This window comes from Barbatula barbatula (genome assembly GCF_947034865.1).
Source record: "Barbatula barbatula genome assembly, chromosome: 1".
NCBI lineage: Eukaryota > Metazoa > Chordata > Actinopteri > Cypriniformes > Nemacheilidae > Barbatula > Barbatula barbatula.
Genome location: NC_136766.1, coordinates 13,976,752 through 13,990,330, shown reverse-complemented (window position 1 = coordinate 13,990,330; position 13,579 = coordinate 13,976,752). Strand labels below are relative to the sequence as shown.

The 13,579-nt window shown below is 38.1% G+C and overlaps 2 protein-coding genes across 4 annotated transcripts in view; one reads left to right on the top strand and one right to left on the bottom strand.

The window, feature by feature from the left end:
• phkb (phosphorylase kinase, beta) overlaps positions 1-1,305 on the top strand; it is a 55,611-nt gene extending 54,306 nt beyond the window's left edge. For both annotated transcript variants that reach the window (XM_079456860.1, XM_079456859.1), the window contains one exon: positions 23-1,305. In XM_079456860.1, the coding sequence (XP_079312986.1) occupies positions 23-160 (138 nt within the window). In that variant the 3' untranslated portion in view covers positions 161-1,305. The remainder of the gene's footprint in view (positions 1-22) is intronic.
• A 5,914-nt stretch (positions 1,306-7,219) lies between these two features.
• LOC306894359 (leukotriene B4 receptor 1) lies at positions 7,220-8,890 on the bottom strand. Of its 2 annotated transcripts, none has more exons than XM_079456836.1 (2): positions 8,750-8,890; positions 7,220-8,482 (listed from the first exon to the last, which is right to left on the bottom strand). In XM_079456836.1, exon 2 carries the CDS (start codon positions 8,417-8,419, stop codon positions 7,508-7,510), a length of 912 nt encoding a protein of 303 aa, XP_079312962.1. In that variant the 5' UTR covers positions 8,420-8,482; positions 8,750-8,890; the 3' UTR covers positions 7,220-7,507. The 2 variants fall into 2 exon arrangements, with proteins under 2 accessions (XP_079312962.1, XP_079312963.1); XM_079456837.1 differs by having other exon boundaries at positions 7,220-8,429; positions 8,750-8,882.
• Positions 8,891-13,579: the final 4,689 nt, after the last annotated feature.

Sequence of the window (13,579 nt, the reverse complement as noted above, 5' to 3'; positions counted from 1 at the left end):
TTGTGATTAATATGCTTCACAGGATAACATGGAGGCTTTCTACAACACACCAGTCCTGGGTAAAAATTGTACATCCAGCTACCTGACTAAAGCAGTAATGATCCAGCTGCTTCAGGGAGAGGTGAAGCCCAGTAAAGATGACCCCTGCTCAGTCAGCTAAAGCAGGCCCAGTCTATCTACAAAATGTAATTTATAAATATATTCATTTAGTGCTGTGACTGTCCATCTGTTTTGAAAACCCAAGGGTACAGCTTCACTTGGGAGCCTCGTATAAGTATTAAAAACATACTGTACATTTCTTCCTATTTAATGGGCTGTGACATTTGAAATGACCATTTGGAACAGGTCATTAACAAGTCAGTGTACTGTCATAATATAACATAGGGACGAAGAACTGTTTAACTGAACTACTGTGGTCAATATGTCTGCATGTCATCATTTGTGCAGATGGGTATAGTGACACGGACGATGTCACAACAGAGTTTAAAGTAACAATATATTTGTAATTGTTATGTAGTATTTATACATTTCTCAACTTTTTGTAGTGTGTATTTAGTTCTAATGAGTTTAGAGCTTACTTTTTGAGCCTATGGCTCCTTGTTATTGTATCATGTGTCATTTACTTTTATTCTTAATTGAATTCTAATATAAAATCGTAAGAGTGCACGACAGTAGTTTTTCTGTCTATTACAGTACTGGTACAGCAAAACTATATTAAAAGAGAAAATAAAAATGTTTTTCCTGGAATGTGCAATTTCTTTCCTCTTCTTCACCATCAGCTGCGTTATAAAGCTCAATGCTTTGGCACAAATATAAAAGTGGCTCGTGTTGCATAGATCTTGTAATTGGGGAACATCTCAAGGGAAGAGCTCAGGAGAAATCTTGTTTGTTGGAGCGGGTGTGTGCGCACACCGAGATGCTTGTTTATTATGCTGGCCGCAGATATCAGCCTCCACTTACGAGAGTGTGATCAGAAATCTCAACAGTTCTCCTGAGGAATGACTAGAGGAGCTGTGTCCGAAACTCAAAATATATTAAACTTTGAGCGCATATTGAGAGCCTGAAGAATGTGTCTCTCCCCTGAGGCAAAACAGAAGTTTTGAATGCATGGCAATAGTACAAGAGTTTATGGCTGAAGTTTTGTTGATTATCAAACTGAAATAAATCATGAAATGCATCACGTACAAGTGCGGAGAGCTGTTCTCATGATAATTATGTTCTCATAGGTTCATGTGAAAATGTCTTTAAGACGAGAGCTAATGTGATTTCTCATGACACTTTAAAGAATAAAGTACTTCCTATTGCATTTTGTTTCTCATTTGTGTTATTAATCAATGCACCATTACACCCAAAAGTACACATCCAAATGAATGTACACTTCAACACGACCATATCGTAAATCAAGCCATCCTCTAGAGAGACGCGATAAAAACTAATGTTTTCTCTTAAAGATCCCTCATAAAAGTTAACAGGCCCAGTGTGTCTGGTGCTGAAGTGCTTTCTAATGGGTAGTCTGTCTTTCCTGCTTCCACCTCTTTGTAAGCACAGGGGTCACCTCTGGATAGGATGCTGTTCACTCTTAACCACATTTTCTTGAGCCATGAACACAAAGGGATTGTTCACCCAAAAATTATTTTATAATTTACTCACACAAAATATATTTTGAATAAAGTTGGTAACAACACTGGCACCCATTGACTTGCATTGCATGGCCACAAAACTTCTTAAAATATATATTTTTTGGTTGTGTGTTTATGTTTCATATACAGAGTCATGAGTCATATACAGGTTTGGTATGACAGGATGGTGAATAAATAATGACTATTTCAGTTTTCGTCTGAAAGTGCCGTACTATAGTTCAACAAGTCAGAAGTAAGCATTTTTTTGTTCATAGCAGAAGTATAATTTATCAGTTTTTTGGCTGCTTTAACACTTCTCGTGATGCAATGAATCCTGATTATGTAGAGCCCCAAAGGGAGCCACGGCCCATCTTTCATTTTACCTAAAAATCAATTTAGCATTTGCTGTGGAAATCACTTCCATTGAAAATGCATAGCTATGCACTTTAAAGCATGCCAACCAGCCCGATTCCAACTGCATTCTCCGGCTCATATAAGCTTCTGTGCCCAGGAGAAATTGTTTAAAAAGTAATAATTAATTTAAAAGTTACATATTGATTGTTTTATAAACCGTTATTCATTTTATCTGTACTTCAGGTTGTATATAGAGTTCAAGGGGTAAAGACCTAGAAAGAGGTTCACGTACACTGGGTTATTTTCCACCAGGGTCAAAAAGGGACGGACCTAAAACATTGAGGTATACCCTAGAAAATGTTCATATTTGACCCAACCATGCGTTAAAACAAACACAGCATCGGATAATTGATCATGTAACAGTTGAGGTTTTGTCGAGTCACAAGAGCATAGCTTTATAAAGAAGTGGTTGAAAGAATCGCTACAATTTTAATCAACAAGGAAGCGGCTTTTTAAGGGAGAGAGGAATTCAGAGAACTATCATGGATTTTCCGTTAAACAAAATGAAAGGGAGTTCCCAAAAAATTTGACCCATACATGATACACACGCTGGATCATGTGCTACATGTTATTCAATGTCTTGTGACAAATACATGATGTGACTTATGGGAACCGGATTTCTTATACAGAAACATACGATTCTCATTCTATTTAAAGTAGGGCTGACTGATTAATCGCACACGTGTAGTGAAATTAAACAAACACAATTTTTATTTTAATGCTGAAAAGTAGCCTAACTAAACCAACACATTATTTATGTTTTTAAATATATACTTTTACATTCTAATAATTTCACATTTTATCACCAAATGAATGTAGAAAGAACACATTTCTTCATTTTATGAATGAAAACAACTGAAAGCCCACATTCTAATATCATTGGCTTTGTAAAAGAAGAGATATTTAGAAAAATGTTAAGATGGGTTTGCCTCCACATATTGGAAGTCAATGGGGCCCAAGGTTGTTTGGTTACTAACGTTCTTTAGGAAAATGTCTTCTTTTGTGTTTGTCTTCTGCAGAAGAAAGTCAGATTTGGAATGACATAAGGGTGAGTAAATGTTTAAAGTAATGTTGAGTTCTGCCTTAACTGATTCGGGGCTTCAATACAACATTAGAAGGTTCCTGAAGACACTTTGAATGCCTTAAAAACAGTCCACGCAGATATTTAATGATGACTGATGATGCATTCTGAATTAACAAGTTTGAAAAGTTGAGGTATTAGAGTTTGAGATTCCATGCATATTCATGTCATGAACAAAGAGGTATAATGAGCAAACCTAAAGGATTTGATATTGTTTGAAGGTTCATTTATACTGATTGTTACATGTCATAGATATAATATTTTTGATTACAAATAATGTTTTACACTTGTAAATGCTATACTTGACATCTGTTTTGCCACAATGATTAATAAATTATGTAAATAATGTAAACAATTGCTACTTTGAGTCTTAAGTACTTGCTTTTTCTGTTACCTTATATTAAAATGTTTCAGTTATATTTAAATTTTTCTAGATGCTTTTGTCCAAACTGACTTACATTTATCAATTAGTGTGTCCCTGGGAACTAAAACCCCCAACCTTTGTTCTGATCATGGTTAGACCTTTAAATTTAGAATAAAGGTTTCACTAAGATGCAATGTGCCATTCACAGCTAAAAATGGCTTTTATGTAGATGACTGAGGGCAGTTGTGTCCTGGTTGTTTTTGTTGACGTAAATTCTTTGAGGAAAAAGCATAGAGAAAGGGATTTGCACAGCTGTTGAGAAATGCAAGACATCCAACAATGCCACTCACATTAGAGAAAGGAGGATCTGAACTAAAAAAATTAGCAAAAATATCCGTCAACTTTATGATGTGATGTGGAGCCCAACAAATCAAAAACATTATGATAATTCGGGTCACCAGTTGAGTCAGTCTCTGCCTGTGTTTTTTCAATCTCTGGGTCATCATCTTGTGCAGGTAATAATATGATGTCAAAATGTTTATTAAAGGAAGAACAAATCCGAGCAGCGACTCCAGTGCAGCAACAATAAGTCTCCCATGGGAATTTAAGTTTCTTTCACACTCTCCTTCAATTATCTCTTGTGTAAATACACCAGGACACGAGAAAACCAGTGCCAATACCCAGCTGGTGAATAGCAGAGCCCTTTCTTTTCTCCTGTCTATTCTGGACCACATCTGTGGATGTCGAATCCGTAAGCAGCGGTACACGCTCAGCACACTTACTGTTATCACACTTGAATACATACTGCAGTAGACGAGTGCCGAGAAAAACATGCAGGTTTCTAGACCAATGCTGTTTAGTTCGCTGTAGATCCACCCGGGCAGTGTTATCAAACACAAGATGTCGGCAACAGCCAGGTTGAGCATCAGATGAACAGTGAAATTGTCCTTTTGGAAATGCTGAACAATTAGAACAATAACTGCAATATTACCAGGAACACCGACAATGAAGAAGAGACCCATCAAACTACTGCTGACCAGGTTAGCTGTTGACCAGCTGGAGGCCGTCTGGTTCTGCATGACTCCAGCGTAAAATGTTCAATCTACCTATTTTCATGCTTGCTTATACTTTTTTAGTATCTCTTACTAACATCACAGTCAGATGGTTTGAGGAAGTTTCGAAATCTTGCATGATCACAAGAAGAGTCATATGTTTTTGCTGTCTGCATATACATGGTTTCAGTTGAAAAACATAAATGTTATGTGGCCAACAGTTTCTGGTCTACCTTTGATACTCTCGCTGTTTTCTGTATTTAGTCAGTCAAATTGAGACCGCATAAACCCCCCAACAGCTATACATAATCTGAGCCCGTTGTAGGTTAGAAGATGTTATCTCAGCTTTAGAAAGTATCAACAAACTGTTTACTGAATTTCTGCATATTGCACTACATAATATTTGATTTTGTGTCGTTCTTCTTTTCCTAGAAAACAGCTGAATTGCATTCTTCCATTCGTTGACATTGACAGTTATGATGAAGCATCTATAAGTGGCTTTGGATAAGAATGTCTGATAAAATCTGTAAAAAACTCTAGCATTCATGTAAAAGTCTCTAACATTCACATTACCACAACTTTGGCAGAGAATCATGTGGCTGTCTGCCGCAAACTGTCTGGAAAGGTTTATTAATGCTGAACATACCGCAGGGCTTATAGCTTTTGAAAGAATAGATTTAGTTTTATCTTGTCATTATTTTAAGGCACCAAGGCATTCAACGTTGATGATAACATTGAAGTGAATACAGTATAAAAGAAACCAAACAAAATTCACATCATCTGATTTCTAGGAAAAGAGGAAAACGCAGCTTCCTTGTTCCTTGAAACAGCTGTCTAGAAATGGGTTTTGCAAAATATGACTTCTGTTTCTATTTGTGTAGCTACCTGCAGTAGTACAACAGTACATTATACCTCATTGAACAATTAGCTATTGGATTGTGAAATAATGTGTACAACATATTTTTGCACATCAACGAGGTACAAATGGTTTTTATTAAGTAATTGAATAAAAACAAAGACATCACAGTTCCATTGACAAAATCTATCTGTAAGAAAAAGAGACTGTGAGAGAACATTTATTATGTCCCGGTCACATTTATGATCTTCATTTAGTCATGACTGGTTTATAAACGTTTTGCTACCGTTTATGCCTTGTATATATTTTTATTGTGTTGGATATAAGAACGCATAGGGAACCTTTCACATTTGTAGAACATTTGAGTGGTTGTAGGCTACATGCCTATAAAAAACACTAAAGAATTTAGTTTTGATTGTTCGCATAGCTAAGTGTTTCATAATGCGTTAACAATCTAATTTAAATGTAGTTCTATACGTCCAGCATAAGACAGGTTGGTCTTCTAAGAGTAAACGCGCATGTATTTGCTGCCATCTAGCGGATAAACTAAAACATGACTCAATGATTGCCACTGAAGTAGGCCTACAACTAGTCAAAATCCTTTTACATAATCAAATTCCATGAACAAGCCAATACTAGTTATTTTACCTTGGTAGGCCTACCGGATATCTTTGGTTGCCGAATATTTTATATTTTCACATGCTATTGGTAACTGAAAACATTTAACATTTACATTACGTCATTTAGCAGACGCTTTTATCCAAAGCGACTTACAGATGAGGTAAACAATGGAAGCATTGTGCAATCAAAAACTGGTCTCATGTAGCCCACCACAGTATTCAAAGCTAACTTGGGATTTTATTTATTAATTTTGTTAGAAAGAGTAGAAAAGAGATAGAAATCAGAACTGATCGGTCAGGTGTTGACGGAAGAGATGTGTTTTCAGACGATTCTTAAAGATGGCTACAGAATCTGCTGATCTTGTAGTAGCGGGCAGATCATTCCAACATGCCCGATCCACATAAATTTGAATAAAATCTAAAGTATAAGCTGATGGCTTATGATACATTTATCTCAGGAAACACACTGAAACACCTCATGTATACTTTTAAACTATAACATAATGTAAATTCTTGCCTGGCACGTGGCACCAAATCGATGGCTGTGAATAGATGTTGCCCGCCTGAGGTTACTATAGCAACGATCGGCTGCTGCTCCTTCATGCATTCCTATTAGGATCAAACCATATAAAACATACATTGCCATGACATTGAAAAGCATTCAAACTTCTCATTAACATTCTTTCAGTAATCATTATTTATCAATTTATTATTAATAAACTCAACTACTGACAACTGGCAAAATTGTAAATCTTCAGTTCAAGTTATAACATAAAGAGGCTAAAGAATCTGAAGAACAAGCAATCTGGTTTTAAATGGTGAATGTGCAAGATGTCCACCAGTTTGTTGTGACTCGTTGTAATTAATATGGTGAGCCCTGAGATTTGGTTATTTTCAAACTCCTAAAAATATTTATTTTAGCCACAACATTTCAGTTTTTTTTAGATCCTGCTCTTGTGGTACATTAGGGGAGAATTCCATGATTTTTTAAATGTATTAATTTTATCCAAAGTGACAATCCTGAGAGCATGGTCTAAAGAGCCAAAGATAAGCTAATAGACTACAAAGCTTATAATTTTAATAACCTATTTGCGTGACTACTCCGTTACTATTGTACAATACTATTGTGCATCGTACATTCTGCTTTCAACATATGGAACAGGAAGAGAAGAAACGAGACGAACCACAACTGGACACGTTTGTCTTTCAACAAATGACAACCAGCAGAACCTTTTATTATTCTAATAAGGCAACTTTGTGAAGTTAATAAAACATTGACAACAAAACAGGTATATAAGATATTCTGGTGTATTTGTGTATCAGCATAGTCACAAGTGACATAATTAAGTAAATTAAGTTTAAATATACAACAAGAAAAAACTATGAATTTGATCTAAATTTACAGTATATAATCATGCATCAATGTTCAAGTGTCAAACAGAATGCCATCTAATCCTGCATTTACTCAACACACACATATAATATATTTTTTCGTGCGTTATTAAATTTCATTGGAGCCCTTTGTCACATTGTTTTCTTTTTCTGTCTGTATAGCTTTTCTGCGAAGGTTTTTAAATGAAAAAGCATACAGGAACGGGTTCACACAGGTGTTAAAGGCGGCAAAGCCCTCAACATTTTGTCTGTGATGATACACAAAGTCAAGCACATTTATAGATGTTTGCTGATAGGTAGACTTCAAGATGATGGCTGCTATTTCAACAAGATTGAAAACATGGTAAGGACACCACATAACAAAGAAAATCACCAAAATCCAAATCACCATTTTAGTCATCCTTTTGTGTCTAAACAATGAATTCTGATTAACTTTCTTATAGAGACGGATGTAAAAGATTAGCATTATTAAGAATGGAACAATAAAGCATACTATGGTCTCAGAACACAGAAACAACAACCTACCAACTCCTGATGCTTTGATAAGCGCACACTCATTTTCTCCAGCTTTGTACATTACAATATAAGGTCCAGAAAAGACAAGCGATAGTGTCCACAAACTGATGAGTAGAGCCCTTTCCCCTCTTCTGCCAAGCTTGGCCCATATGTGAGGATACACAACATGGAGATAACGTTGAACGCTCATCAGCGTGACCGTCAGAAGATTGGACACAACACTAACATAGAGTACAATGACGAAGAGTCTGCAGGCAAATTTACCAAGATTCCAGCCATTCAAATGGTTATTGATCCACAACGGTAGGGTGAGCAGGCAGATAATGTCAGAAACAGCCAAGTTTAGGATCAGCTGTAAAGTGTAGCTTTTCTTCTTCACGCGTGTTATAATGATCACCACTACAGCCAAGTTTCCTGGGATCCCGAGTAGTACACTAATCCCAAACATTGCACTGCTTGTTATTCTCTCAGGAGTCCAGTGGGTGGAGTTGTCAGGCACTTGCATTATGACCGTGCTGGAGGAAGAGTAGATGAAAGTGGACCACAACTTGATTCTTGTGTTTCTTATCTAGAGTGGAAAAAATAGGTTCCACTATAAATAAGTCCTTTCTGTTTATAGTTTCAGTGCCTTCCGTGATGATTCATTAGCACTGAGAATGTGTATTTTAAACATTATAAACAGTCTAGAGTTTGTGCAATATTGTGGTTTTCTCTGCTCAAAGTACCTACATTTACTTAGATCTGAGAAACCCATTAGTTTTTCATTAGAGCTCTTATTCTCATACTTTTATGTCCTCAATAGATTTAATGTTAGATTGCAGCATGAAACACTTACCTAAATTACTTATTCGGAGAAAAAATACATCCTCTTTAGGCAAAGTTAATTTGCCTGCTGAACTAAAGACGGTTTCAAAGCAACAGCAAACAAACGTTACTGAGCATGCATGTTTTTGTGGTCTAAACATCTGGTTGGCTACCCATCCGAAAATGCAGTGCAAGCAGTGCACATAGTGTCAGATTATATGACACAGAAGTGTCATTTTAAGCAATCAGATATCAACATTACCATATAGGGTATGAAAAACAGTTCATATGCAAAGCACAGGAAGTTTCACGTCTTAAGCAACCAGATATCATAAGGAAACAGATATTAAGATAAAATTTCATTACCATATAGGGTATGAATAACAGTTCAAATGCACCAACTTAAGTTTGACATTCAGAAGGATTGTGTACACAAGTTTTGAGATAAGGTGAAGGTCTGTGTACGATCCACCCTTTTGATAACTGAAAAGGAATAATGACAAACAGAAATATTATATTTTACGTTTAGTATAACACATGCAAAATAGATTCCAAAACAATTTCTTATTTTCATTATATTAACAAAGTATTTTATTTTCAAGCCTAATTATATGAACATTTGTTTGAAATTACAAGGTTAACGGGTGCTTTGGTGTAAAAAAAACTGATGAGATATTAGGCTACTTTAAAGATAATTTACAACGATTAAAATACACAATTTAAAGTAAAACATTAAAAACTACAATAATCAATATAATAACAAGCAATGGGTAAGTATATGAATTTGCGAGGCTTCTTTGTTGGACAAATATTCTAATGAAAACAGACAACACACATTCATGTTTTTTTAGTTGTGTGATGTTTATGCTTGTGTGTGTGTTTGTTTGTGAGAAAGACACACATTAGGTCATAGCTCGAGGTTCCCTGGCTTTGTGTGGCAGGCTCCAGGGCCAGGCTGGTTTGTAGGGGTTGAAGACTGCTGATCTCAAAGAGAATAAAGTAAAATAAGCATAAAACTGTGTGTGCTTGATTTAAGCAGCCTGCAATGCAAGATTAGCAGCATTAGATGAAGAAAATTAAGAACATAGAGTGGGACTCCTTTTCAGCCCAGGAGTATCATGTCGAAGACCTGCCCACTTTAGTTCAAGACTGTCAATATTAAAACAATGCAAATAAAAGCTCAGTAGGCCTACATAAATCTGCAATAGTGCGCTTTTCTCTAAAACCTGTAATTCATTGTATTTTTAGGGAGGATCCGACTCCGCTATGTGCATTTGGCCGTGTCAGTTTCTAGAACTTTCTTTTCATAGTTTTTAGCAAGGTGTCGCTGCCGGGAAGTCAAAGAGATAATTACGGCATAATTAACCTGTAGGCTGCACGCCAATGGGACTGCGATACATTAAAGCAATAAGCCCCAAGAAGCTGTGGGTAAGTAACTAGGTTACTTTGCGTCGTGCCACAACGCCCTTAGCTGCATTATAAAATGCACTGTAACCCACTGCTTTGCAGGGCTTATTGCTTTTATAAAACGGTTATTCCATATGCGTAGGAAACGTCTCCCCCGCTTGCCAGTAAGGCTGACTGCGGGTGGGGTCGGGTGGCGATGCCCACAACCCCAATCTGCAGGGCTCGATCCTCTGGAATCAGGTCCAAGGGAGCCGTGGGGTTGAGGTGTGCTGAGACCCCGGGCGGATCCCGGTTACTGGCGTAACGGACCAGATCAGTAAAACCCAGGGGCCTCAGCATCATCTCCGATCGGGAGAGAGGCCTTGTGAGGCAGCTGTTGAAGATCACCTTCAACTCCTCCTCACGAAAGCAGCATGGCTCGGCTGTGACCAGAAACTCGTGGGCGAACGCCCAAATGTCTGAGTCTTTCTGGTGGAGGCCAAAGAGAAGGTGCGTCTCCCTAGCACGGTCTTCTGTGTCCATGCTGCCTGCTGGGTTCAGAAATGGCTTGTTCGTTCTGTCAGGGATTTGGTAGGAAGAACCCAAGCGCAGGCAGCTGTGAAGAGGTTAACAGATCCTTTAATATATAACACGATAAAAAACAAAAACCCACGAGGGGGAACAAAGCAAGAACCAGGGACACGATAACAACACACGAAATACTGCTAAAAAACTAAACACACTTGACAAGAACTTCAACTAAAAAACTAGACTAGACTATACAGAACACTCACATGGACTAGAATATAATAAACACGGAGGATTTCAGGATAAGAGAACTGGGAACAATTTAACAAGAATCCTTGGACAAGGCCACGATCACAAGGCTTTGAACAAGTACAGATACAGATACAACGAACGAGCACAAGACAATAGACATGAGGGCATTAAATAGGGAAACTAACAGAGGATAATTAATCAAAACTTCTATAAATATAAATTCCCACTCCTTTACTTTCCCAAGAACTCTACATTGTATTCCGTTTTTAACTAATATTATACACCCTCCCCCAGTACCCTCCTCTCTATCTCTGCGTATATCATCATACCCTTTAATACTCAAATCTAATACTGGTTTAAGCCAGGTTTCCAGAATACATATGATTTCTGGTTTCTTTCCAAGCCCTTTCCTAAATCCTCTAAACTCTTGACCATTAGCTAACAAACTTCTTGCATTCCACTCTTCAATATTCAAGTTGACTTATCACCTGTGCCTCCTGGCTTCCCACCATCTTCCAGTCTTTTTTTCTTTATATTTATCTGTACTACTTTCCTCTGCTTGACCATCCTCTTGTCTCAATGTGTGTTTAACTTTATAAGTATCATCACTTCTCGTTTGCTCTTGGACCTTCTCCACTGCCTCAGAGTAACTTATGTTGTTAACTGCTTTCGCTTGTTCAATTTCCACTACTCTCTTCCTTACGTCACATCTACTGTATGTTACCCTATGTTGCCCACCACAATTACAGCATTTATCTTGTGCACTTTCTTCACAATTCTTAATTCTATGATCACTTCCACACTTATGACATCTTTGTTTTCCTTTGCACACCGCTGCTATATGTCCATTTATGGGATATATTTCGACTCAAAATGATTAACAAATGCACGCACAGTCATCCGTGAACGTGATACATGTTTCATTAGTATTTTACGATTCAACAACAAATGCCTTATGATTTGATTCTGTGAAATTTAGATTTGAATAAACACGAAGCGATTTGTACAAATAGAGGCAGATTTGTGATCGCAATGTTTTATTTTGTGTTCATGTATATTGATTTTGCGCATACCAATGAGAAGTTGTGCATTTGTGGATCCTGTGACGCGCGTTCATACATCCTGTTCGGTTCATTTGGATTTTGAGACTTTCTTTACGCGGTTTTGCATTGGACAATCCACACACACGCAACTGCAGATCCATGCGCAACCGTGCAGAAAATAAGAACTACCACTAGATGGCAGGCTTACGGAAACCATAGGTGCTGGTCAAATCATTAGAATATCATCAAAAAGTTGATGCATTTCACTATATCCATTAAAAAAAGTGAAACTTGTAAATTATATTAATTCATTACACGCAGACTGATATATTTCAAATGTTTATGTTGAGCATCTGAGTGCGCAATTCACCTTCACTCGCGTGTAGGAAAACAAGCGAGACGTTGCTCAGTGCTGTTTATCCTTTCAGCTGCATTTTTATTTAACACACTTCGCATGAACATAACATTAGTTCACTGCTCTCTCAACTTAGCAGCATGTGACGTAAAAACAACGTAACGTCATCACGTACAAAACCGTACAACTCTAAATAAAACAATTTAGGTAGTCAATACCGTAATACAATGTATAAGGGTGCAATACGTTTAACAGTTTATTTATTTTAATTGTGATGATTATAACTGACAACTAATTAAAATACCAAATTGAAAAGGCATTTTAATCTCAAAGACAAAGCATTTTCTCATAAAGTTAATAGATGCAGTTATTACAGTTACAGTGCACTAGATGAGTTAATGCAGTTATTAAAGTTACAGTGCAGTAGATGAGTTAATGCAGTTATTAAAGTTACAGTGCAGTAGATTCTGATTCAGGCAAGATATACATACACACACTGCATCCTTTGCACTACAGAACTGTGTACTGGTACTGCATTAACTCATCTACTGCACTGTAACTTTAATAACTGCATTAACTCATCTACTGCACTGTAACATTAATAACGAGTGACGAGAGAGCGCATCGGCTGTCTGGTTCAGGTCGCCCGGGATGTGTGTGGCACGCAGGGACTTCGTCACCTGTTGACTCCACAGGAGGAGGCTAACAACTCTTGACAATTGAATGCCGATACTGCATGCCCGTTGCACACCGCACCCCAACCCTGCGAGGAGGCGTCTGTTGACACCATGACTCGCCTCAAGACCTGCCCGAGAAGGACTCCGGCCCGTAAAAAAAAGGTCATTGAAGACCAGGGGGTTAGGATGCGACGGCAGAGAGGCGTGATGACGATACGCCTGCTGCCTGTGTGCCACGTTCTCCAAGGAACTCGTCTCTGTAGCCAGTGCTGGAGCGGTCTCATGGGCATCAACCTGAGGGGGACCACCCCCGCCAAGGATGCCATGTGCCCCAGGAGCCTCTGATATAATTTCAGGGGGACCGCTGGTTGCTGTCTGAGAAGGCTCAAAAAGTTCAGCACTGACTGTGCGCGCTCTAGGGTGAGTCGTGCCATCATGGAGACAGAGTCGAGTTCCATACCGAGAAAAAAGGGAGCTCTGCGCCCGGGAGAGCTGGCTCTTCTCTCATTTGACCCGTAATCCCAATCGGTCGAGGTGCCGGAGCACCTCGCGGGTGTGCCAAGATAAGCCAGTCGTCGAGAAATTTGAGTACCCGCACAGCGCTCTCCCTGAGGGGAGCG